This window comes from Sinohyriopsis cumingii, chromosome 5 (genome assembly GCF_028554795.1).
Source record: "Sinohyriopsis cumingii isolate HCF-2022 chromosome 5, ASM2855479v2, whole genome shotgun sequence".
Taxonomy (NCBI): Eukaryota; Metazoa; Mollusca; class Bivalvia; order Unionida; family Unionidae; genus Sinohyriopsis; species Sinohyriopsis cumingii.
The window spans coordinates 92535024-92562418 of record NC_142965.1 but is presented as its reverse complement, the minus strand read 5'-3'; the positions used below and the strand labels follow the sequence as shown (position 1 = coordinate 92562418).

The following is a 27395-nucleotide window of genomic DNA, read 5'->3' as shown; positions in this document are numbered from 1 at the left end:
TTTAAGCGAGAAATTGCTCACAGATATATAGTAGCACTGGAAACTCTACGGATACCGTTCCGCCCGCAATAAAATGGAAAACATGACGTACGTGTAATGCAAAATAATGAATATATTCCATAGATTATATTTAAATTACATGACAAATTATACCATTTTGATACATAAAATATTCCCGTTAAACAAACAAAATGGTGCCATGTATGGGTGTTGCTTATCTTGATAGATGGGACACTGGCTATGAGTTTTACTATGACATTTTTACAATCGATTGCTATTACTGTACCAATGCATTCGTTTCTCAAGAGTCGCGATGTGAATAGAATTTATAAATTTAGTTTTAAATCATATAAACACACTACCCGCCAATATTTTACAACAAAGAAGGCCTGTTTGCTAAAACTGAAGATTTGTTACAGGACAGAGCAAGGCCAGAGTGATAAGAAATTATTATACACGTAGCATTTTGCCTCGTGACTTGGAAAAAAAGATCTCTAAGTAGAAACACAATACCTTCAGATTTTAGTGAAATATCTGTTTGTTAACCGTAATAATTTGTTGAAATTGTCGTGTTCCATTTATCCGTTGCATGTTAGTATTGACCTTTTCAAAATATACCGTTAAAGAGTATAATGCAATTGTGTTTGAGTAATGTTTAGTCTATTTGATCAAAATAATGTTTGAAAGAATCTAAAATACTGTAGCCAAAATTAAGGCGGCGATAGGGATATTAATTGTGAAAGGAACGAGTAGGCATTTTTTGTGAATGATAAAGAGGAATATATTTACAATGTCTTCCAATGTGTGGAGTTGACTTTACATTCGCCAATTTGTTTTATTTTCATAACATTTCTCAAGAATATATGTTCAGCCTTATTGAAGGAAGCATGAGGCGTTGTATGCGAGAGAGAGAGGGAGAGGGAGAGAATTTGCCGACCCTGATATCTCATTACATGTTTGACAGCTGTATTTTGCAACTTATGTCAGTTCCTCATTACATAATAGCGACAGGCCGATGTGGATTGAAATTAACATCATTTAGCGTATTTTGTTGCACATATTAGTACAAACAGGTAAATTTAAGCTTTCTTTCCTACACTTTATAATCCTCAGGTTTTCATTAAACTATCTTAAATTATTAATAATCAATTGTATGAGTCGATAACTTCTCTAGTGTTATGAATACCTTTATTATTTGTTGATATCTTACCAAACGTAAATATCAGACGAATAAAATGGATCTATTGAATTATAAATAAATATATATAGTTTCTGTTCTGAAGCTGACTTTGTTCACAGTACTGTTTATGTTTCATATTTGTTAGAATAACAGTTATTTTCTTATTCTTCAACTTATCATGTATTCAGTGCGAGTCACCCCTCCTACCTCTTATGCACGATCGCGCCTACACATACACATACACGTCATGTTAGAGAGGTATTCTCTGTCACTTGCGTGAACCGTCGGGAAGTAGACATAATTTGTTTTGGCTAAAAGTGGTCAACAGGAAGAAAATATAGTTTGTTCAAATCTACCAGAATATATAACATCTGATATGATTAAAGAATATACTAAAACTATTTTGCACACCTCACTGAAATAACATAAATTGTTCTGTGTAGATACCGATCTAAGATATTTTGTCTAATAATAGGCTCAAATCGTATGAGACATTCTTTGTGCATAATTCATGTTAAGCAGACAATACATGGTGCACTTCCGGATTCATATAATCTGAAAGAAAATAAAGGAAGTTGCTGGTACTACTGGTATTGCACAATGCGATAGTCAAGGCTGGACAAAGTCGGATCAAATGGTTCATTGCCTTTTCGATAATGGAGTTTCCTGAACTTAGTGGGGGTTTTCTTCGTCAATGATATTTTATTTATTAATCTGAGTGTTCAATTCAATAGGTTATTTGCACTTAGTGACATGAAATACATTCCATGTCTGTCTTGCAGTCTAAATAATTGTATCCAGCACGTGAACCTATAACAAGTTGCAATTTTCTGTCGTATGTTTTATGAAACAATTTAGTTTTGACGTAAACATTACTACGCTTTTTTCATCAAATACCTACTTCTATAGTAGGGGATCGTTTTCAACGCCAAAAAACATAATCGCCTTATTCTTATGTTTTGTCATTAAATCTTCAAATTTGAATGCTGAAAAATCAAATATAACGATAATATGTATATTATGTACACTTAATTATAAAGAAAGAAAGAAATAATTGGTTAATAAAAAGTAAATTGTTAGTGACTATTAGTATTGCTTATATTCATCTAGAAAATATAACTATTAAGTGTTAATCTCTTTATTCAGTGGTATAAATAGTTACAACAAAATAAATACATAAGAGGTGACTATTAATATTTCTTATCAATATGTAAAATGAAAATGTTACAGACCACTATCTTCAATAAGTCGAAAGAAGAAAACGTAAAAGAAAGGGTGAGGGAGATTTATCCCGTTCTGTGAATCGAACCCAAAACGTCTGTCTGTAAATTTAGTTTTATAAATATGTCTTGCTTTCAATACGTTCTATTTCTTTTAGGAGCTGTAAATTACGGGTGATAGACAATTATAAATACCGATAACATAAAACATCGCATCAGTGCAAGTTTATCAGTAATGTGGTATTATAATCTAACCATTTTTGTTACAATTAACAAAGCCTGAATGTACGAAACAACATAAAAACTTTCAGATATTTAATTTTGTTAAGAAAAAAAAATGATTGAAAGTTTGTTGTTGTTTCATGGTGGCGGGGAACGCTTAATTTATATAAATACATAACAATCATCAGCATATTTAATATTTTTAGCATTCTACAGCTCACGCGCGGCCGCAGATGACGTCATCGCACGCGATAGACATGAAAAATGAAACGTATGAAACTGGATGATCCGCATTATATATGTCTTCTTGTATCAATACTACACAAACCCCTTCGTCACTTACATCAAGATTTTCAATACTGAACTAAATATTTGGAACTGAAGGATGCTAGTGCGCTCTTAAGTATGGATTTTAAGTTATCAAAAGCCTCCTGAATTTTTTCAGACCAATAAAGCTTGCATTTCATACTCACAAATATGCTTTTGGAGTCAACAGGTTTAAAAAAATTTGAGCACAATGCCCGAAAATATCCGGCCATACCAAAATGTTGCATCAGTTGTGTTTTTTTTACTGATATTCACTGATAATTCAGCGATAGCCTTGACCATAACTTCTTCAGGTTTAACTTGACCATGTTCCATAGTATGTCCTCAAAATGTAATCTAAGATCGGTACAATCTCAATTTTAACTAAATTGTCAATTTTGCACGATTGAGTCGATCAAACAATTTCTGAATGGTTTCCAAGTTATCTTTATAGATATTGCTGTAGATGAATACGTCGTCGATGTAAAATACGTCATCGATGTAAGCATCACAATTATGTTAACCAGATTTTGTTATTTCTTTTAAAAAGGTAGACGGAAAATTTTTCATACTACACGGGATCGCTTTATGTCGTTAAAATCCACCTCAATTTACAAATGCCGAAATTTTGTTTTGTTATTTCATTGAGAGGACTTTGCCAGAATCCTTTCAAAAGGTCACGCTGGGTGACATATTTTGCATGTTCAATTATTTCAACGCAGTTGTCGATTCCCAGCGTTAGAAATGAACCCGTCTTAGTAAAAATGTTCAGTTTTCTCCATTGAACTCCAATTACATTTATTTGGTTCTGCAAAATAATTTTCCAAAAGTTATTGTATTTCATTTTTTACACATTCCTGCTTGAGAGGACTCATCTTGTAAAGACGCTGATTTACATGTATAGAACCTAAAATTTCAACGTCATTGTAGATTATATTTTCTTCGTGTTGGAACATCTGGAAGGAAATGCTCTTATTCACGTAAGTGCTATTTTCGTTCACTCTTTTCCTGTGGATGTAGACGAGAAAGTTTCTTGCCAGATCGTTTGGGATTTCTAAATAACGAAGATTGGTCATAGCAAGGTCAATACAGTCAGGTTGCATTTAATCATTTGCATCCTCGCCGTGTAGGACTTGTACAGCTAAATGGATTGAATTATTAACAGGGTTATCTCTAACAAAATAGTCCTTTTACATATTTATTTGACAAAGTTATTTATTTTTAGCCTTCCATGAATATTAAATGATGTCTTTTCAACCATTTACTTTCTTTTGAATTATTTAAGAACCAAACTATTTAGCCTGAAGAGATTCTGAGGAATGAGCAAGAGAGCATGAACTCTATCACCAGGCTGAAATCTTCTTTCCTTGTATCTTCATAAGTCTTTGACATCTTTTATTTGATTTGAGAGAAATAGTCAAGAAGATTAATCTTGCAATGCAATCTTCGTTTGAAACCAGTTTCGCCTGTAATAACATAAATTTGCTGCATAAAGTTATGTCCAAAACTAGTTCAAAAGGATTAAATCTCAATGAATTTGAACTAATTCCCTAACAGCAAACAGCAAGTGAACATCCTCATCCCAATCATGTCCTATATCAATGCAATGTAACCGAAAAATATTCTTCAAAGTTTGATTAAATGTTTCTAGTACCTCTTGAATGTCAAGGTGAAAGATTATATCAAATGTTGGATGCGAAATTCATGCATTCACTTGTTTGAAAATTCCTGATATCGAATTTGACCCTTGATCAAACTGGACAGATTTGGGAAGGCCAAAAGTTTTAAAATATTCTCTACCAACGCTTTTACTATGGTTATAGTTTTAATATTACTCAGAAGAATTGCTTATAAAAGGTTTTGTGGACAGGAAATAGTGTTGCCTGACTCACCTTAGGTAATGCACCGACGGAGTTGACCATTATTCTGCTAACGTGTTTGAGAAATGCAGGACTTTGTTGCAGATGAACCTAATGATTGGGTCTTTATACCATTTGAAACATGTGACAAGATCAACAGTATTTAGAAATATCACTTAATTTTCCACCATTACGCATGATTCAAGATCTTCGGAAAGTATTACTGGCCCCTAAATGAGTAGTCAAGGTAGTCGCACTTCCTGACAATGCAACTTGAGAACAACATTCATACATGGTATCCATTCTCTCATAAGGACCCCGATTTGTCACAGTTTAAGTTTTGCTAATAGCCCTCTGAATCGAACAGGATATCTCAAGATCTTGTTCTTATTTAACAGAGAGTAGTTGTCTTTTGTCACCGTGATTACAATAGATAGAACTATTAATACAAAGAGGATCATTGTTATGAATACCTGTTAATTGCTCAACAAAAGGGTCAAAAGCGACCTCTTTAAAAGACCGACCAATAAATGTTTCAGGTAAAGGAATAATTAACTTACAAACAGCATTAATTTTTGGTATAGCTCTGACAACTGAACAAACAGGATACAAGCCATTTCAATAGGATCGACCCTTTGATGCAAACATTGCTTACCAGTTGCAACTGGAGCAACCACAACCACGACTGTATCTTCAGCGAGATCACGAGCAAGTAATGAAAGAATACCCACAATGGGTGCGGAAGTCACTGCTTCGACACTTGTAGGTCATCAGGCTATGACTGATAACAGATTGACACAGTGGAGAGGAACATGAACAAAGCTACCCTCTACTCCCTGAGTAAGAGCACATTGACTAGATGAAGTCTTCTCAGAAAAGGCCAAGTAACTGATACTGAAAGACTCTGCAAACCTCCCGTGCGCCTTCATATTTTAATAGGGATATGGTAGATAGAAACAACAATAAAAGATATAGAACCTTTATACTTGACTGGCTAATCGTTCTACACAATAAAAGTATATTGGCGTTTGCTTCATACAACCAACAACCAATGTATTGCTTCCAATATAAGACCGTGATCTTGACCTTTTTAAAATGATAGCAGTTAGAATAGCTAACTCTTTATTCTATTGCTTATTTTACAACCAGTGTCAATCAGAAATAACATATCTTTATCCCAATATGTGCATGTAGTGTTATGTATATTTAATTTAATTGTTTGCCTGTTAGTTTTATTTTTATTTATTTCATTACATGCTATTGTAGTCAAAATTTGTTTACTGGACATCACCTTGTCCAAAATTAAACTCATTTCTGCTTGACCGGATTAACTTTTTACATTTTTTATATGTTTCATTAATGTAAACAACTAATAATAGCTTCATTATTCTCGATGTGTATGAGCTTAATAATATGATTATTATTTAGGTAAACAAGAAGTGGTAAATAAGTTGATCAGGATCATAGTTTTGGAGATTCCAAAGTGAAGTGTACAGGCTGACTGTGAAGATTTTGCCAGTCGTGCTTTAACGTCTAGCAATTTAAGTAGAATTATGCCGTGATCAGCCTGCGTTGAATTTTATTTTCGCAAATTATTGAATTCAAGTGATTAGTTTCTCACGAAATACAAAAGTGCTCTGATAAAATGTTTCGATAAAGACATTCATTTGATTTCATGCTGAATTCAAACCTGGAATAATGTTTTTGTGATTCAACAAGAAACTGTTGAACATCAGTACTTCGTTGTCTATAACAGACACGTAATCGCCTTCATTCAGGATTTTTATTAATATGACTTGTGTCTTTAATTCTTGGATTGTTTTGGGGATATAATTCGCAATACAGTAAGTTCTTTTTTTTATCATTTTTCCCTTTCTATTCTAGGAAAATATATTATTTTTTAAATTTTACAAAGCTTGTTGTCTTCACTCTTTTCTGTTACATATTTTAAGAGCCTGGACTCATAACAGAAAATTGCAGGCTCGTCCGTGATGATAAATTTGCGTAAATATTTCAGAAAACTTTGTTTTTAAAATTTAAATTCTCATAGTTTCAGAATCGTTTAAAATCCCAAGTATGATTTTACATTTTAGAAATCTTAAGTGAAATCAGCAATCTTTTTACGATATCATTAAAAGTAGAGAATTATTTTGAATTCTACCCAGAAGTGGTTATATGTTTTGAAAATGGAAGCAATGTTAAAAAATATGGAATTAGAAATAAGACAGGTTCTGTTTCAGATAGAAATGATTTCAATGGAAAGAGAGAGAGAGAAGTAAGACAAATCCAAATTGAGAGAGAAACGAAGATAGGCTAATGCAAATGGAAATGCAAAGAGAGAAGATTAGATTAAAATAATTAGAGCTAGTAATTGGAACACACTCCACCACTTTTGGTGCTTTAAGAAATATCAAGTTAGTGCCCCCTTTTCTGGAAAAAGAAGTAGATCAGTATTTTGTTTATTTTAAGAAAATTGCTGAAATTGTGAAGTGGCCAAGAGAGTACTGAACTCTATTATTACAATGTATACTTACTGGTAAAGCTCATACTATTTATATTTCACTGTCACTACAGCATAGTACTTACTATGATGTGGTTAAGGACTATGTCATTGAAGTTTGTGAATTGGTACCCAAGGCTTATAGACAAGATTTTAGGAATTTTGGAAAATCAACTGACCAGACCTATATCGAATTTACATGGGGAAAAAGCACAACGATTTGATAGGTGGTACTCCTCTACAAAGGTTAATAAAGGTTATGAAAATCTAAGAAAACTCGTATTACTTTAAGAGTTCAAGACCTGCTTTCAAATTGACGTTAAGACTTATCTTGATCTGCATAATGTCGAAACTTTGAAAAATGTTGCTCGTACTGCTGACGTTTATTCCTAAGCTGATAAAGTTTCTTTCATAAGTAAGGCTTCCACTCAGCAGTCGGCTGGTAAAAAGGTATTTCAGTCTAATACGAGCCCTTCCAGATTTCAATCTGGCACAACATTTACAAATCAAGTTTCTGATAAGAGTGATCCGAAAATTCTTATATGTTCCTATGTGTACCTATTGCAAGAAGAAAGGACACATTATTACTGATTGCTACAAATTGAGAAATATGTAACACAATCAAGACAGACCTATTGCAAATGATCTTATTTTTAAGAGGTCAATGTCATAGTCATGTGTTGAAAGCAATACATTTGTTTAGTCTAATAAACCCCAGTCTGATTTTGTCATGGAGAACTATGAACCATTCATGTCGTAGGGTTTTGAATTACTCATGACTGATTCAGCCAATCTCATACCTATTAAAAAATTAAGGGACACATGAGCTTCTCAGAGTTTTTTATAACAGGTACTTTACCGTTTTCTGAGAAGTCTTTCTTTTTCTAATGAGAGTGTTCTTATTCAGGGAGTAGAGTGCGGCTTTGTTAATGTTCCTCTCCATTGTGTAAATTTGTCATCAGACTTAGTCTCAGGACCCGTGTCAGTCGGAACAGTGTATACTTTACGAATTCACGGCAATCATTTATTACTAGGCAATGACCTAGCTGGAAATAAGGCTTTGCTTAAACCACTTGTAACTTACAAGCCTTGTTTGGATCAGAAAGTCGATCCTATTGAAAAAGAAGTCCCTGATTTATACCCAGCTTGTGCATATACTACAGCTATGGCAAAGAAAGCTTTTGAAAATGACGTTGACCAGGAAAGTATTCCCTTAGCTGACAAATGTATTGGTCAGGCTTTTAAAGAGGAAACTTTCACTCCTATATTAGATCAATCAAAAGGTATTGATCACAGTGATCCTCTTTTAACTACTCATTATCTTTATTCTAATCAGGGTGACAAATGACAATCACTTGTCGTCGAACAGGAAAAAGATCCTGAGATCTCTTGTTTGTTTCAAAGGACCATTAGTAAAACTGAAACCACACAAATACACGTTTGCTATTTCATTAAAAATGGGATTCTTATCAGAAAATGGAGACCACCCGAGGTACATGCTGGCGATGGGTGTTCAGTGAACAATCAAATGGTAGTTCCAAAATCGTTCAGACAGGAAATTCTTAGTCTGACCCATGAAACTCCTTTGGCTGGTTATTAAGGGATTAATAAGACTTATCACAAGATGTTAAATCACTTACATTGGCCAAAAATTAAAGGTGATGTTTTTAAAAGCTGCAAATCTTGTCCTACTTGTAAAATGGTAGGATAACCCAGTCAGAAGATAGCCAAGGCTCATCTGCAACGTATTCTTGCATTTGACGAACCAATTAACACAATAATGGTAGATTGTGTCGGTCCTTTACCTAAGACCAAGTCAGGTCACCAATACTTGTTGGCCATAATGTCTGTGTCAACAAGATCCCCAGAGGCAATTCCTTTGAGGAATATTACTACCAAAGCAATAGTAAAGGCTTTGATACGTTTTTGTACTCAATACGGCCTTCCCAAATCTGTCCAGTCTGATCAAGGGTCAACTATTATGTCTGGAATAATCCAGCAATATATGCTTGAATTTGACATCAGCAATTATATTCAAAAGTGAAATCATGGTTCGACAGAACTACAATGTGGAAAACTTTATAGTCTGCTGATAGAGTTCTGTCTCTCTTGCTCATTGTTGACGATTTTCGTCGGATTAGGTATTACGGCCCTTACAAAGTTAAAAAGAAAATGAATGAGTTAAATTATTATAATAATGCTCCTGTGATGTAAATAATGTAAAGTAGTACCAATATGTTGAGAGAGATAGCCAGGTTAAAAATGCAGTTAATTTAGTTGAACCTGTCCCACTCCGTAAGGATTTAAGGGAAGGAATGCAATCGGACTCTACTGATTTTGGAGTAACAAATCTTCGAAATTCAGAAATTATTAATAATCTGGACCATTCATGTTCACATTTACAACAACAAGAAAGGAAAGAACTTAAACAGTTATCACTTGAAAATGAGCACATTTTTCCAGATGTTCCTACAAGAACAAACAAAAACTAACATGACGTTGAAATTGTACATTCCACACCTGCGAAACAGCACCCACACAGGATGAATCCTCGTACACAGGAATGCTTGAATAAAGGAATTCAATATTTGCTGGAGAATGATTTCATAGAACCGAGTAAACGTAACTGGCGTTCACCATGTATACTTGTTTTGAAACCAGATAATAGTTTCCGCATCGGCACTGATTATATAAAGGTGAACAGTGTGACGAAAACAGATTGATTTCCATTGCCAAGAATCGATGACTAGATTAATACAATCAGAAATGCTAAGAATGTCACCAAATTTGATCTGAACGGATTTTGGCAAATTCCACTGATGGAAACGGCAATGGAAATTTTGGCATTCGTGACCCCAGGTAGACTTTATCAATATAAAGTGATGCCGTGTGGAATGAAAGGTTCGCTTAGTACTTTTCAACGTTTGATGAACATGACTACATCTGATCTAGATAATTGTGATGCGTACATCGATGATGTCATTATCCACAAGGACACCTGGGATAAACATTGAGAGACAATTCGGACATTTTCTGACAGACTCACTGATGCATGTTTGACAATTCTTTTATAGAAGAGTGAGTTCTGCCGTACTTGTGTAACAGTTCTAGGACATATCTTCGAACATGTACAAGTTAAAACTATAGATGCTAATGTCAAGTCTATCTCTGTAATCCCCGTTTCTATCAGTAAAAATCAATTGATGGGATTTTGGGGTATTTCTATATATTATCGGAAATTTTGTTCCAATTTTTCCATAATTGCTGAACCCCTGACAAATGTATTGAGCAAGAAAACAAAGTTTCATTAGTTTGAAAAATGTCAGGAGGCTTTTGATAAGGTAAAGGTAAATGAATTCAATCATTCAGTCCATTTTTTCTGCCTATACCGCCCTACTCATAGTAGAAAAAACAAGCGGACTGAATCTCTCTTTTTGGTGCAGTTTCCGAATCTCCTGAAGTATGGAAATTCGATAGGTGGCAACCTGATTATTTTTGGAGATTTCAACTTTCACTTTGGCTGTCTCGGAAATCCAAACACATCAAAACTCCTAGATTCCATCAATGTTTTCAACCTAAAACAATCAGTTAACCAACCCACCCATAAACATGGTCACATTTTAGACTGGATTCTTCATAGACCTGATGATAACATTATACGGTCCTCCCTGCTATCCCATGAACATGCATCAGATCACCTCTGCATTATATGCCATCTTGACGTATCAGTCCCTAACCCTCCACCATTATCTGCTACTAAGAGAAACCTCAGTATGATAAATAGAACCAAACTAATGCACGACATCCAAGCAAACCTAACAACTTGCGTACCTCCTACAGCAGAACAACTCGATAACTGCCTGCATTCATTGCTCGACAAACATGCCCCAGCTACCAAGTGCAGAGTATCAATTCAAAAGTGGTCTCCATGGTATAGCAGTGTTAGGGACCAGCTTCGCACTGCAAAAAGAGACCGCCGTAAAGCTGAGAGGCTTTGGCTTTCCACCAGACTCACTATTCATAAGCAAATCTGTGAAGCCGCTAAGAAGAATGTCACAAATATAGTCCATGCAGCGAAATCAGCCGAATACACTACTAAGATCATGGAAAGTTCCAGCTGCAAAGAGCTCTTCAAGATTACTAACAAGCTAATGTCAAGGAACAAATCTACACCACTTTCAACTAAATTCTCTCCGGTCGACCTTCCGGACATGTTTGCAAATTTCTTCCGTGACAACGTACAAACCATTAGAGATGAGCTTGACACCACAATTCCAATTGACTCGTCACCATACAGTTGGGATACAGAATTTGAGCGGCAACCATTCGCAGCATTTGAACCTGTCTCTGTGGATTTCGTACGTACTATCCTGATGAAGAGTGCACCAAAGTCATGTGAACTTGATTCAATTCCAACATCACTGATGCTTGAGTGTTTAAGTCCGGTATTGTCTTCACTAACTGATGTTATTAATACCTCTCTCTCATCAGGGGAATTCCTATCATTTTCCAAAACTGGCGTTGTAAAGCCTCTGCTGAAGAAACCAACACCATAACGATTTAAAGAACTACCGCCCAGTTTCTAATCTCCCATTCATATAAAAAATCTTAGAAAAGGTTGTTCTATCCCAGCTTGTATCTCATCTGAATTCAAACAGTCTTTTTAGCAATGTACAATGTGCACATCGCTCTTGCCACGGTACTGAAACTACTCTTCTAAAAGTAGTTAATGACATTCTCTCTGCTTTGGATAGCAGAAAGATTACAGTCCTCACCCTCCTTGATTTGTCTGCAGCATTTGACACAATAGACCATGATATATTACTTCACCGTCTCCAGCATGTATTTGGCATTCATGACACAGCCTTACTGTCGTTCAAGTCCTACTTGGTCAATAGGACACAAATTGTGTCTGCAAATGGAATACACTCAAGCCCAGTTGATCTATGTTGTGGTGTTGCACATGGGTCTGTTCTTGGACCTGTTCTCTTCATTCTATACACATAGCCACTCTCAAGTGTCATAGATCATCATCCAGTGTCTCACTAATTGTATGCTGATATCACCCAAATATACAAATCTAGCCACCCAACTGAAGCTGATGAAATCATCCAAGGTGTAGAGAGGTGCATTTCTGATGTGAAATCATGGATGACATGTAACAAGCTGCAGATGAATGATGATAAAACTGGGGTCATTCTAATCCCAACACAAAGACCTTCTCATTCACATCCTTTACCTCAAATAATAAATATCAGCAACACCAACATTAAATTCACACAATCAGTACGAAATCCTAGGTATTACTCTGGACAGTACTCTCACATTGCACCAATATGCCATGAACATATGCAAGGCTGCATATCTTGAGCTGAGACGCATCAGCTCCATTCGCAAATATCTTTCAGTTGATGCCACTAAAACACTTGTGTGTTCATTCGTAGTTTCAAGACTGGACTATTGTAACTCAGTTCTGTCTGGTTCATCTCAATATCTACTCCAAAAACTTCATTAAGTTCAAAACACAGCTGCTCGGATCATACTTAGAGTACCACGATCAGAGCACACCTTCCCACTGCTCTGTACCCTACACTGGCTATCCATTCGATCCAGAATCAAACATAAAAGTTGTTGTCTGTGCTAAGTTTCACTGATGGACTATAATCCAACATACCTATCCGACCTCACCCATGTGTACACACCAGCAAGATACTGACGCTCCTCTTCTGAAATCGTATACTCATTATTCCCACTATGAAAACAACCTCATATGGACAGCGTTCTTTTGGATGCCAGGGCCCAGCAACGTGGAATGAATTGCCCACTGAACTTAGACACAAAGACACAGTGATCACATTCAAGAGTGCTCTCAAAACTCACTTATTTCGACTGCAAGAACAAACTTAAAGACCTAATAATGTTTCCCACCTTAAATATTCTCAGTATATTTTTTATGTTTTCTAATTTCATGGTGTTTGTTTTTGTAATCATATCATTATATATATGTTTCATCTTAAAGGAGCTGTCTAAAGTTGTAACTCGCTTAGAGCTTCTAAAGATTAGGCGCTACACAAAGTCCTCATTATTATTATTATTATTATTATTATTATTATTATTATTATTATCATTATTATTATTATTATTATTATTATTATTATTATTATTATTATTATTATTATTATTATTATTAAAGGCCATATTTAAGAGTGCACCAGTTCACACAGCTCCAAATTTCAGCTAATCAGTTAAAGTCTATATTGATGCAAGTGATGCTGTGAGTGGAGCAGTGATAATTCAAGAAGAAAAAAATGGTGTTGATCATCCAGTAGGTTATTTTTCTTATAAACTAAATAAGCACCATATAAATTATTCCACAATCGAGAAGGAATTTTTGGCTTTGGTATTGGCATTACAACACTTTGAAATTTACATTAGTTCAGCTCCTTCTCCAATGATTGTGTTTAGTGATCCCAACCCCCTAATTTCATCGGCAAGATGAAAAATAAAGATACGAAATCATCAAGATGAAGTTTGTTGTTGGAAGAATATAATATATACAGCAGGCTCAACAAGAGAAAATGTTGATATCAGGCTCATCAAGGGAAAATATAATTTAATATCAGAATCACTTTCACGTGTATAGAAATATATTGTTTCATGTATGCTTTGTGTCAGTCATAAGTTTTCATCTTATGTATTTTTACCACATGCACATTTGACCTATAGTAAACAGAAAGTTGTTTTACCACGTGTGCTATAACATCTGACAATTTAAGTTGTATTATGACAAGTTTGAGCTGAATTTTATTTTCTCCAAATTACTGAAAACAAGTGAGTATTTCCTATCGAAATAGAAAAGTGCTCTGATAAAATGTTTTGATAGACATTCATTGGAAGTTATACTCAATTCAAACCTGGAATAATGTTTCTGTGATTCAATAAGAAGTTATATATATATATATATATATATATATATATATATATATATATATATATATATATATATATATATATATATATATATATATATATATATATATATATATATATATATATATATATATATATATATATATATATATATATATATATATATATATATATATATATATATATATATATATATATATATATAGATACATATATATATATAGATACATATATATAGATATAGGTTATACTCAATTCAAACCTGGAATAATGTTTCTGTGATTCAATAAGAGACTGTTGACAAATCAGTACTTCGTAGGTTAGAACATATACGTCGTCGCCTTCGATTTTGGATCTTTTCGGGACTTGAACTGAGATTCATTCAAAATGTTTTATTACTAGGACTTGTGTCTTTAATTCTTGGATTATAATTTGGATATAATGCGCAACACTGTAAGTTCTTTTTATCATTTTTCAGTTTTGTATTCTAGGAAAATATATTATTTGTTAAATTTTACAAAGCTTCTTGTCTTCACTCTTTTCTCTTACTTACTTTAAGAGCATAGACTCGTAATAGAAAATTGGGGGCTCGTCCGAGATACGAATTTCGCTAAAATATTTCAGAAAACTTTGTTTTTAAAATTTAAATTCTCCTAATTTCGGAACTTTTTTAAATCCCAAGTATTATTGCACCTTTTAGAAATCTTTAAGTGCATAGTCTCAAAAAAGTAGGAAGAAATAATTATTTCTTTTCAGTCTTATTACAAGTGTGGTATCTAAACCTTTTCCAGATTAAGATTTAGACTTACTCATATGAGACTGAGTTGATTTATTACCACAAAAGCGCTGAGAAGAAAATTTTCTGAGATGTAAAACGTTTTGAGTCTCCTACGCGAGCAGCATTTTTCCGAAGTTTCTACATCTTGTTCGTCCAGGTAGGACTTGGAATCAATATAGACCCACCTGTTAAACAATTGAATTAATATGATCTGTCTGATGTTATTGTAATCTTTATCAACAGCACTAGCCGAGCACCATGTATCAAATAATTGGAACATTTGACTTGCAAATTGGACATGATGTTGTCCATTTTCTTTTTATACAATCCTTAAACTTGTGTTGATATGCCTCAGGTACCAACGCATAACCCTTCCAGACACATTCCTTAACTACATCATAATCAGCAATTTGTTGTACCGACAGTGACGTGTAGACTTTACGAGTTTTGCCAAAAGAGAAACTTTGTAATACACTTTGACGATTTCCTGGCCATTTCAGGTTTTCAGCACTTTTTTTCAAAATGAGGAAAGTATGTATCTATTTCTCTTTCTTGAAAAAGCTAACCCAACATTTTGGCAACAACAAATCCTGGAATTGTGTGTAAAGGAGGGGTAGTTTTAGTTTCTTGTAATCAATATTGCATGTCATTATCCCCCCTCTCTCTCTCTCTTTCTCTCTCTCTCTCTCTACCTTCTGCTTCTCTCGTTCTTTGCTTTTTTATTTATCTGTTTCTATTTCTCTCTAACGTGTGAGTTTTCTTCTTCGCTATATATTTACATTTCCATTTACATCTACCTCATTTTACAATTCCATCATTTTTATCGGAAAATGAAACTTTGTTAATTCCAGTTCTATGTGGTTTTTTAACTCTAAATTCCATGAATTTCCTATGAAAATCAAAGTCAGATTTACGAATCGAACCCAAGCGATTATTATCAAAAACTTAATGTCACAACATTTTTTATTTCTTGTGCTTTGATAAAGATGATTTCACATCAAAAACATAAAACGCCTGGCAAACGAAAGCAATTGGTCCTTTTCATAGACTCTAATTCTTTTTGGATTGGATTTGGAGAAAGGTTAACTATATTAGAAGACATTGTGAATGTTTGTTGGTTTCACTAAAAGATTTATTAAATGTATCTAATAGCTTTATAAGGGGCAGTGATAATTCCCAAAGTAAGCAAATTTAACTTTCAACATATATATATATATATATATATATATATATATATATATATATATATATATATATGCGTAAGTATTGTAGGCATAAAGAATGTCAGCAAGCATAGATACCTGAACAACATCTGACATTTTACCTGGAAAAATAATGCGTATGAAACTCTTTTAACAGTCGAACTACGTCGAGAGATTTGTTTTCTCTGTTTTTTAATCCTCGACCCAAACTTTATTATTTACTCTTGTGTCGGGTTCCGAAAAGTAAATCCGTGTTTCATCAACAATGACCATCTTGTTTAAGTATTGCTAATCTATCTTGCGCAAAACCTTTCTGCTCTTCAAATGAATCTTCAAAATATTATAAACATCTGAGGAATGAATGCTCGTGATAATATACATTTATCTGCCGCGGTGTATCAAGCATCTTCATAATAGTATCTTTAAGACGAATAAATCTCGTCGAGATGTATTGTATTAACCATATAGTTAATACATTTTCCAAATCGTATGTTCATTCAGAAAAATAAGCAACTTACAAGTGTTTGGTAATTTGCTTTTAATGTATAAAGCAGTTGTTAAATGGTATCAATATCAGCACCTAAACAAGTGTCATTTACAATAGTAGTTATGGTGCAATGGACATCTTTACGTCACTGCCATTTATCTATGTTACGTCACTCTCATAGAATTGCATGTACCTCGCTTGCTGTACGTGCATCTTCAGATCGTTTAACTGAACGTCATTTTCCCTATCGATGGGCATAACATTAATTGACAGATTCAAAGAAACAAAAAACGTTATAACAAAGTATTTAGAGCGTTTAAAATATCCATCGTACAGACAATGTGTATTAAACCATTTCGAAACTTTACTTGTTTCATTATGTTATCCATGACTTAAATCAACTGGTTTTTGTATTGTTGTTGATGTTTACCTTACACTTTTCAGTCACGTTCAATGGAAATTGGGTCTGGTATTACTCACCTAAACCAATGACAAGAAAGGAACCAGACCTATTCGAAGAAGGTGAGTGTGTACTTTATTAGGATTATTATATTAATTCGTGCATAAACTGTACCGTTCTCACCCATGTGACAGAGAAATCTAGCTGTTTTGCTAACCTTACTTTTTTAAATCTCAGTCTAGTCATCTCAGACCAGTCGTCTCAGTCAAGGTGTCCACGCGCTCAGAGCTATTTTTAAAAAAGAAACCCTTGTTGTCTTCTGCTGTGCTTCACGTGGTTGTACTAAAATCAAACAACAACAACAATAGCAACAAATATATAACAAAAATATATAACTTAAGATAAATCGATCTTTGATAACACACCATGCAAAATCATTTTGAGAGAGACACAATCGATGTCGAGCTTTTTGGTAGTGTGCTAGTTCGTTTCACACAGCATGGTCAATTTCATCCTATATACAGGCCTAGCTCAGTACATTTTCAGGTCAGCGTCATTAATGTAGCTAAAGGTACCTAACTAGTTTTAGATACTTCGTGTGAAACAAATTATATACTGTGAGCTACATTTAATGACGCTGACCTGAAAAATGACTGCTAAGATAGGATAAAATTCTCAATGCTGTGTGAAATGAACTATGACAGAAAACACTGATCCATGCATATAGTCTATAGACCTATACACTTCATAGCCTCCAAACTCTCTTAACAGCTACGGAAAACTTAGTAACAGCCAGAAAAGTGTTATATAAAGCATGCTTTATTCTAATTTTGTTAAGCATCTCTATTGTGCCCCGGCTGAATCAAAAAGATACCTACACTATTTAACGACAGAAAATGCACTTATCAGCCAGAAGGAATCATTTGTCCGTCAGCACATTAATCCATAAGCAAATTTCACTGTAGCACTTGCCATATTTCCAGGACAGAAAAAAGAAATGTTCAAAGAATCTGTGAACTTGAAAGTTTAGGACATGGGTATCCGCTATAGTCTATTTTTGGAGAGTCTATAAAACACGGGGGTAATATTACAATCAATATTAAGGACAACACACGTATGTCACAAACAGTTTCACCTCCTCCAAAGAAAAGAATAGTTATATACGATAGTCACACAGATCTCTAATTACCCATGAATAATAAAGCAAGATGATACTCTTCGTTACAGCTTTTACTACGTATAACTACAGTAGAGCTGAGTAGCCAATATTCTTTTATTATTTACAATATAACTTTTGAAAATTGGAACTAATGAAAATAAAACAGTTTCTTGTAATAAATATTAATTATTTATTGTCAATTTCATATAACATCCATATATTAAATGTGATAATACCTCATTACTTTGCGACGTTTTATGTTGTTATTTTTCTTTGCTCACGCGTATAAACTGTGTACTTCGGACGTATCGGTCACATCACAGCCCACATTAACATATTTATATTCATGCGCCGCATGTAAACATTGCACGAGAACACTAGTGAATAATTCTTTTTACTTTAGAGGAAAATATTCGGTGAGAAAAATAATCTACGTTGGGGTTTGGACCGAGAAAAGGAAATCCCAGTCAAGGGGTTACATTATATGTCTCCACACTCGGGCAAGCCTCGTGGGGAGACAACTAATATAACCCCTTGACTGGGATTTCCTTGTCTCGGTCCAAACCCTAACATAGATTCTATATGTCTATGAACAGAGTAGACCAACAATGCGCAGATCATAAGAGTGTAATACACTAAAAGAGTCATAGTGTTGTGGCTAAATGTGAGCGGTCCACAAACCCCTCAAACCCAACACCCTAATCCACTCCTGACATGTTACATTACGGTAAGGTATCCAGGTCAATAATGATTTTTAAATCATTGCATAACACTCCAGTGCTGGATGCCTTTGAATACAGCAGTGACTGGGTTTGGACAGTACTTGTTCGTTTCGGCAAAACAATGAATGATGCAATCTGAAGCTTGTATTGCATCATACGTGATATGGATTGCATCATGTTATTCCTAGAAGTCATGGATGAGGCAATCATAAATAAGCTTACATCACTCTCCTGAACAAATTACCCTATATCAGTTCTAGAAATCATAAAGTGGCGTGTTCTCTTATATGTTAGTGCGAAAGTACGACAGGTCAAAGACAAGGTCATTGATTATTTTCATACTAGCAAACAAACAGTGCATGTAACATAATCAATAGTGTCAGCAAATGTTTTTAAGAACAGAAAAAGATAGAGAAACATACCAGACAAGCAAAATGGAACAGCTTTAGTTAGACAACTTGATGAAGAATTTCGAAGAATTTGTACAACACTTTCTCAGATATACGAAATAACTAAGATATGAGGTGTTATGAATTTGCACCACATTTCCATTTCAATATTAATTATCTACATAAATGTTGAACACTGAGAGAAACCTGTCAGTAACTTAAATCATAAACATTAGTTCAATCAACACTCGAATTTTGGGTCATTATTGGAATGTTGTTAAAAATGATACAATTTAAGTTGTCTTCGATTCCTTAGTTTTACCTTTTTCTATGGGATAAGACACGTTTGGGTGAGTAGATGCATACAGATTAACGCATCAGTCAGAATGTTTAAATTCTTAGTAAACAATCCCTGTTTCTCACTGTTTCAGTCACTAAGTGAAGTGTGTTTGCCCTCTTTTACATCGGGTCTGTAGTTTTTCTATGCATGTCCGTCAGGAATTTATCATAGAGGCTTCTTTCTTCATCTGCTTTAGTAAGATCAAATATCCGGAGAATACGATTATATGTTAAAACGTTCCTGTAGTCGATTCCGACAATCAAACAAATACAGTCCAAAATATGGAACAACATCGTTTCAGAATTGTCTACATTGATGTAATATGTAATGGACAAACTGAGCCACTAATGTTATATCAACCCCAGACCGCTAGGGCCTCAAGTACGATTGGTTAGTTTCTTAAATTGCTCGAGGTTAATGTAAAATATATTGGACAACAGCTCTATTTATTCTCATACATGATCATGACCCATAATGATATTAACAAGCTTTCTGAGGCCAAATATTGCTGGATCTGTGTTGTTTAATTTAGCTCAATTGATTGCAAAGATCTTTAACACGCTGATATCACTAACGCGTATAGAGGAGATGCACACAGCGCATGCAATTTTCAGTTGCAAATTAAACGAAATAAATTAAAAGGTCCTGTAGACTTTCATGACTTCCGCGGATATGATAGCCACTTAATAATGCAGGTAATCGCAACAGCCTCAAAGCGTCATTCCCAAAAATATGGAAACATATATGAAGCTTAGATTCGGTTTGTTCCAGTTTCTTAATTTTTCATTAGACACACTAACTAAATTTGCTGCAGCTGATACTGATGGATTCAAAATCTCTCCTCGATATGGTGATGCCAACGATGAGATATTCGATATACTCACTCGCAATGGTGGTGTATATCCATAAGATTAGATGAACCATTGGAAAAGTTTTCAGAAATTATGTTGCCACCCGTCGAGGCCTTTTATTCATCACTGTATCATGAGGAAGTTCAGAAAAAGGTTTAGAATATACAAACACACAGTATTGTTGCAAAACCTTGGCGACTATCAATCTTTGTATTTACACACGTATACGGTACTGCCTCGAGGATGTGTTTGAGTCATTCCGCGAACTGTCATGCGGATTTATAAGTTAGACATCGCGCACTAGTGCATATCCCCAGGCATGACCCATGATTCGCTGCTAATAAAAATCAAAGCGGAGTTGGAAAGTACTCACCGATATTGATCAACATTCTTGTTTTGTTTCAAGTGAAAGCCGCAGTGGGATTTCGATGGCAAGCCACTGCTTTACTCGTGACAATTATCCAAATATGGACATATATAATTGAGCCGTCTTAAATGCATGCAGCATGTACTTATATATCAACAATCTTTATGAATGGTTGATGATGCAACCCATTATCTTTCATGGATTTTCTAATGAATTTAGCACACACACATGGATGTGAAGAAAACAAAAACACGTACACCTGACGATACAAAGAATGTCGACGGATATTTCGTTGAAGTTTATGTAGACTATTCAGCGAGTGGTTGTCCCCTTATCAAAGTATAATTGTACACGATTCTGGATGCGAGTTTAATGAATGAACCTAACCTGTCCCAAATCTTCAGACTGAGGCAATTACTTAGTCCACGCACGAAATATATAGTGGTGTTTGTGTTTAGGAATGGATGTTATTAAAATCTACTGGGTTTTCAACGACAAGCTTTGATAGCACTCTACACACATCAGCGAACGAATGCTTAAATATAGTTTAGGAAGACACGGTCATACTTACGAATAATTCCGTATTTGGCAGAACTCTTGAGAATGTTCAAAAATGAATCTGAGTCGATCTTGCTTAGGAGAGTGAACAATGCAAGCTACGAAGGTGTCTAGCTGACTGGACATTCGAATCTTGAAGATCTCAATGGTAATATTATCGCTTACCATATTAAACGCTCGAAGATGAAGCTTACATAAACTTGGCACGGTGTCAGTCTGAAAAGGGTGTACACCGATACGAATTCGTTGTTGATGCATATTACTACTCTTAATGTATACGCAGATAGTAAACGAATTTGATAATAGGGTGTATCTGAAAGAACATCAGCTGTTTAATGACACCAACAAGAAAATCCTTTGAAAGTTCAGAAAAATTGATCAAAGCGTATGACCTTTTATGTCCAAAATTGTATTAAACTGACATATGAACACATCCCTCCTAAAGCAGAAAGAAATCAAAAGGAATCGCATGTGTAATTGTAATAAAGGATCTTTGGCATGAGATTGATTTGGAATATCTGCGCTAGCGACGTAGATTTAGAAACACGGCGAATATGATTTAGTCAAATAAACATCACATGGGTGTATACCGTTGCACTACGTTGGGAGTGTCAACGCTTGATACCAAACGAAGAGTAGACCTCGACAGAATTGCAACTTATGCTCTTGGACATCACGATATTGCGTAACAAAATAATCTTGGTGATAGTTTCATATCTCCAGGAACGATTGGCATCTCCTCTATGTAGGTGTGCTTATCATTTATCCTCAAGTGCTAAAACAATCTGTCCGATGCCAGACTGTAAATAAATAAATGGACCATGCTGGGCAAGTAGCGTGATGTTGCTGTGCTTCTAACTCCCCGGGTGCATATAAATACCGAACTAGTGGTGGTTGTGAAATCTGTTTATAAGTAACGGTTACAACCTTTTGTCGCGTGAGTGGGATGTAATAAAATTACTCGTTTTGTATTTTGTAGTGCTTGCATGAATAATGAAAATCGTTTAACCCACTCGCACCCAAAGACCTTAGTAACAGTTCTAATTGCATGTGTTACACTTGTTGAATCTTAGTGATCTGCAAAGACTGCCAAAGTTTCATAGACGAATACTAACGCACACTCAGTACTCACATTTAAATTGAATCTGCACATTATGTGAATGATTTCACACAGTCGTCAATACAAACAATTGTTGGTTGGCCTGATAATATTCCCAGTTATAAGCGATTTGTGCGCATGGGATATCATAATGCGCCTGACATTATAAGGATGACCTCAACGATTTAAATTAATTTAACTCGTGGTGCCATCAGTGGCAATTATGAAAGTATAACTGAGAATACGGGCGCTGCATTCGAGGGTTAAATACTGTTTGGGTTTTCACCAACCATGGAACAAGGTGATATGATATTGAATACTTCCTCCTCTTCTGTGTTTGTTTCATGTTTTAATAATCAGCTGACATATGTTTTACTACTGTGAACCAAGACGTGCAGATAGTAAGTCGTAGCGCGGACACCTTGAAAATGTAATTGTACATTTTTATTGGTCGACCTTATATTTAAATATAATGATTTTGATGCTCAGACGTGTGATATCAGTGCCTGGTGATACAATCCGTTTACATGACAAATTATGGAAATAGCCTTCTTGATGTTTTTGGAGCGTTTTTTGTCGCACCAAACCTGCTTGCGGTCTTGTCTTCGCGCCATGCACTAATTGCTAAACAAATTGCAATGCAGGTCGTTGTGGGAATCGAAAATAGTCTTGCTGCAGCTCCGTTGAAAACAATTTAGGTTTTCAGTCCGTTCAATTGTTTCGAGATTGACCACAACCATTATTAGTCGAGCATCACCAAAATCGATTGCACTACTATAACAAGAAACAATGCAAGACTTGGTTAGTAAAATCATTAATAAAGCTGCTTAACGACATTTAAAATATTAGAAAAATGGAAATTGGATGCAGCCACACAAATTCTGAGCGAAACCAATAATGTATTGTTTCACCATGGATCAGTTCAAAGATACATCCAATCCTGCATTAGACATTAGCCGTCCTGTGTTGATAAAGGCAAACTAGTTTCAGCATTATACGTAAACCTAATGGTTCCTAAACAGGAAAAAGGATTATAGGTGCAGGACATGTATAGGACTTTTTCCATGTCTGGTCTTCTTAGAAATTGAGTGGAAAAAAACTTAGCAATTCTGATGATGATGCCTATGTTGATTTTATCAAACTTCGCGTCGTGGTGTTGTTCAACAGCGAACATTATTCCATCGATGGAAAGGAAATCGAAGCACGTCTCGACAACGTTAACAGTGTATAGATGTCAGAAACCCTCTAAAGAAACATTGTCTAACTTTAGAGACGAGCAAGTTGCACGTGCCTATCATAACATGTGGTGATACATTGGTCAGCGTCAGAACATTGACATTAGCTTGAAAGTTTACCAGGATGACTTTAGTACATTTTACCTATTTTATTAATTTCCATTCGGACAGACAGTCCGTTGTCGACATGTATTTTCTTGCACGTATAAGTCCAGTTTCTGCCCGTTGTTATATATGTGTTGCTCTGATCATCTCTGACAAGAATATGTTGCTGTAAGGGCGTGGCAGCTCGAGTTAGGTCCTAGATACATCTATGGAAAACTAGTAAGGTTTTATAAAATAATTGATAGAATAATTAAATCGGTTACATTTTTAACAAAATAATAATGTCTTATAAATACGTTAAGGTTGGCCTTAACGAAAACCAATTATTACATTAGAAACGCAATAAAATAAATGATTGCCGACTCTCATTGAATCTTTCTCCAAAATCATTAACTAGAATTGTCACTGTGGTTGATACAAACTCAACTTAATCAGCTTAATGCTGCATAAGGACAGAACACCTTATTGACATTACAATTGTCCAAGTCCGAGGCTATGCAAATGCAAAATACCGGTTGAATACTTTCAGTTTCGCAGCAAATGTAGCATTGGTATCGTCTGGTATTGTCGCTGTTGCAAAAGCAGCTTCATTATGAGCTGTTGGAACTGCATCCAAAACAACGCCTACAAAGGCTATTAGTGGACAAATAAAAAAGGATATCAGCATTGATATTTGGATTACACGGAATGATAATCTTCAACTACCAAATGCAGATAGCAGAAATCCACACCGTTAATCAATCTTGAATTACTCGCGATTGTAAATTCAGTCAAGCATTTCCGATGCGTCTTTATACAAAACAAACTAGCATCATTATTCCACGCAAAATTGAATCTGGCAGTGTTAACCTGGATTTGAACACAGGGCCTGGAACGCATTTGGATGAATGCATATTATCATCCAAACATCGTTGATATTTTGATCACGCCGTTAACCAATCTTGATTTACTCGCGATTGTAAAATCAGTCTAGCATTTACGATGTGTATTTATGCAAAACGAACACGCATCACGATTCCACGCACAATGGAATCTGGCAGTATTAGCCTGGATTTGACAAAAGGACCTGGAATGCAATTGGTTGCATACATAATAACACCAATCATTTATATTTTGACTCGTATGGGATGGAAATTACCACTTGAAGTTGTTGATATTTTCACCTATGGTATCAGCATCCATTACTTTTTTATTCAAACTTGGATGATCACGCTAATGTGCAGTCATCTTGTTGCAAATCATTGCACGATCTTGCAGGACACCCCAAACCGCAAATGCATATCGATTTTTCATTAAAGTACGCTTAACATGATGCAAAATGTCCATTAACATTTAAAGACGCTACTCAAATAGACGCGGCGCTGATGTGGATATGACAAGATTTGCTACTAACGCGGTGTCTTTAGATTTGTTTTTATTAGACCTGGATATTGTTTATTTATTATGTATGCGTCTATTACTACATGTAGTCTCTCAATATTCAATTACTAGAATCAACACAATCATTGGAAGATGTGAAACCAAAACAATAGACCAAACAAAATACTATATTTTGGTCAGATTCTATAGACGACTCATCTACAACATTTTGATTTGCAGGCTCATTTATTATTTAAAAGGACTCGAGAATAACAATAGAAATACATGAGATAAAAAGAGTTAATTCTTATTAACCATCTTTATTATTTGTGTTTAAGATTAGATTTTACTATTACATAGAGGTGATTGGTTCTGAGACGAGGTGACGATGTTGCTGAATTAACCAACGACCTAACAAAAGATGACAGCATCAATATTATTGTCTTCCACTTGTTAATGTATATATGCGTGAAAAGTGTGTTAAGAAGCCGTTTTATGCACTGGGATAGAATATTGCTTAATGCCGAAAATAAATCAGCAGTTGGGGCCACCCTAATGTATCAATACCAACTCAGGACAACATGCTACTATAGCATTAGTACGTGCAAGTACTCGATAGTTGACCGCACCACCAGCTGACATCTAAACGCTCAAGGAAGGTTTATACAACGATGAAGTAGAATTCAGCAGCAAATCTATTCCTGTTGTATTCCCAGTTAATTATTTTGCACCAACAATGATTCAAATTAGAACGAGAAAAATTTAGCTTATTTTTAAGCATGGACGCACTTATACTTGCAGCCAATATGATTATAGGTGGTGTCCCAGAACGTATCATTTCCAGAGATTTAAATATTCTCCAGGTCAATATTTAGCTATGATTGTTTGGCAGCTTTACAAGTACAAAGCACATTTTTTAAGACGTTCGAGGGCTTGTTGCACTTGGTCAAGGGAGTCTTGAATTATAATACGCGTTTAAATTCTTAGTAGAATAACTATAATGGACCCTAGATTTCACCGACGCTTGAAAGAAATCCAAGAAGAACAATAACTGCGAGGTTAAATCACCAATATATCCGCGTTTCTCGTAAAATACAAACGAGCATGTCTTGCCATCAATAATATATGTGGTGTCACTGCGGCAAGATATATTGGTTTTGGTATGGAGATAGTTTCAACGGCATCAACCACTACAGGCACCCCCAATCGGATTTGTGAGCTGAAAAATATTAATAGTAACCGGTTTCGATATCATTGCTGGTAAAAACATTTTCGATACGATTACATTCGCGAATACACTTTTATTCAGAACTTCTCAAAGCTACACAAAGTATTTCAATCCGATTAGTAAACTGTACACAGTGGCTAACGATAATAAAATAAGTAGCATGGTTGCTTTCGAGGCGTGTTGTTTAATTCCTTTAAAAACAAAACCATATATAAATACTAAAAACATGTCAATCTGTGTCTGTACTGATATGTTTTATGTGTGACGCCAGAACATCACATCTGTTAATACATAGCTGAACGATAATGCGAGGTTACTGTTAAGTCATAGTCTTCTATAATCCATGACTTTGCCCTCTTGCATAGTCACATGAATTATAATCCCCAGGTTCTCCTGCATACATGTGATTTCGTGTCCCATGCAGGCAACGTTATGGGAGATAGAGAATTTACTCGTTCCTATCATGCGCAATTAAATGTAAAATTTCCTTTTATCTTCAAATCCAGTGTGTTTGTAATGAACATGGCAACGAAATCGATCAATAAATCTGAGAACATTTTCTTACGATCTTAAAATATCTGCTCTTGCACATTAACGAAACGATGAATGGAATGTGACATAAATTTCCGTATGCGTTAAACAAATATGCTATAATGATACAATGATTTGTACAAAACGTCAGTCCCTAATCCTCCCGCATATCACATTTCAAAAGAAGTTTGTTGCAGCTGTAAAATAATCCATGATTGTAAAACATTGTTTCTTATACACATAAAACCAAAATACGGACACTTGAAAGATAGATAGAAAGCACGATTTTTACTAAAAACTTTAATTATCTAAGGAGGTATATTCCATTGCATTATAGCATAGTTTTAGCATTTACACGTGACAGTCAG

At 34.9% G+C, this 27395-nt stretch overlaps 1 protein-coding gene across 3 annotated transcripts in view; it reads left to right on the top strand.

The window, feature by feature from the left end:
- The window catches only part of LOC149799766 (uncharacterized), a 154757-nt gene that overhangs the window by 88934 nt on the left and 38428 nt on the right, over positions 1–27395 (top strand). For all 3 annotated transcript variants that reach the window (XM_089959154.1, XM_089959156.1, XM_089959155.1), the window contains exon 2: positions 17129–17206. In XM_089959154.1, the coding sequence (XP_089815280.1) occupies positions 17129–17206 (78 nt within the window). The remainder of the gene's footprint in view (positions 1–17128; positions 17207–27395) is intronic.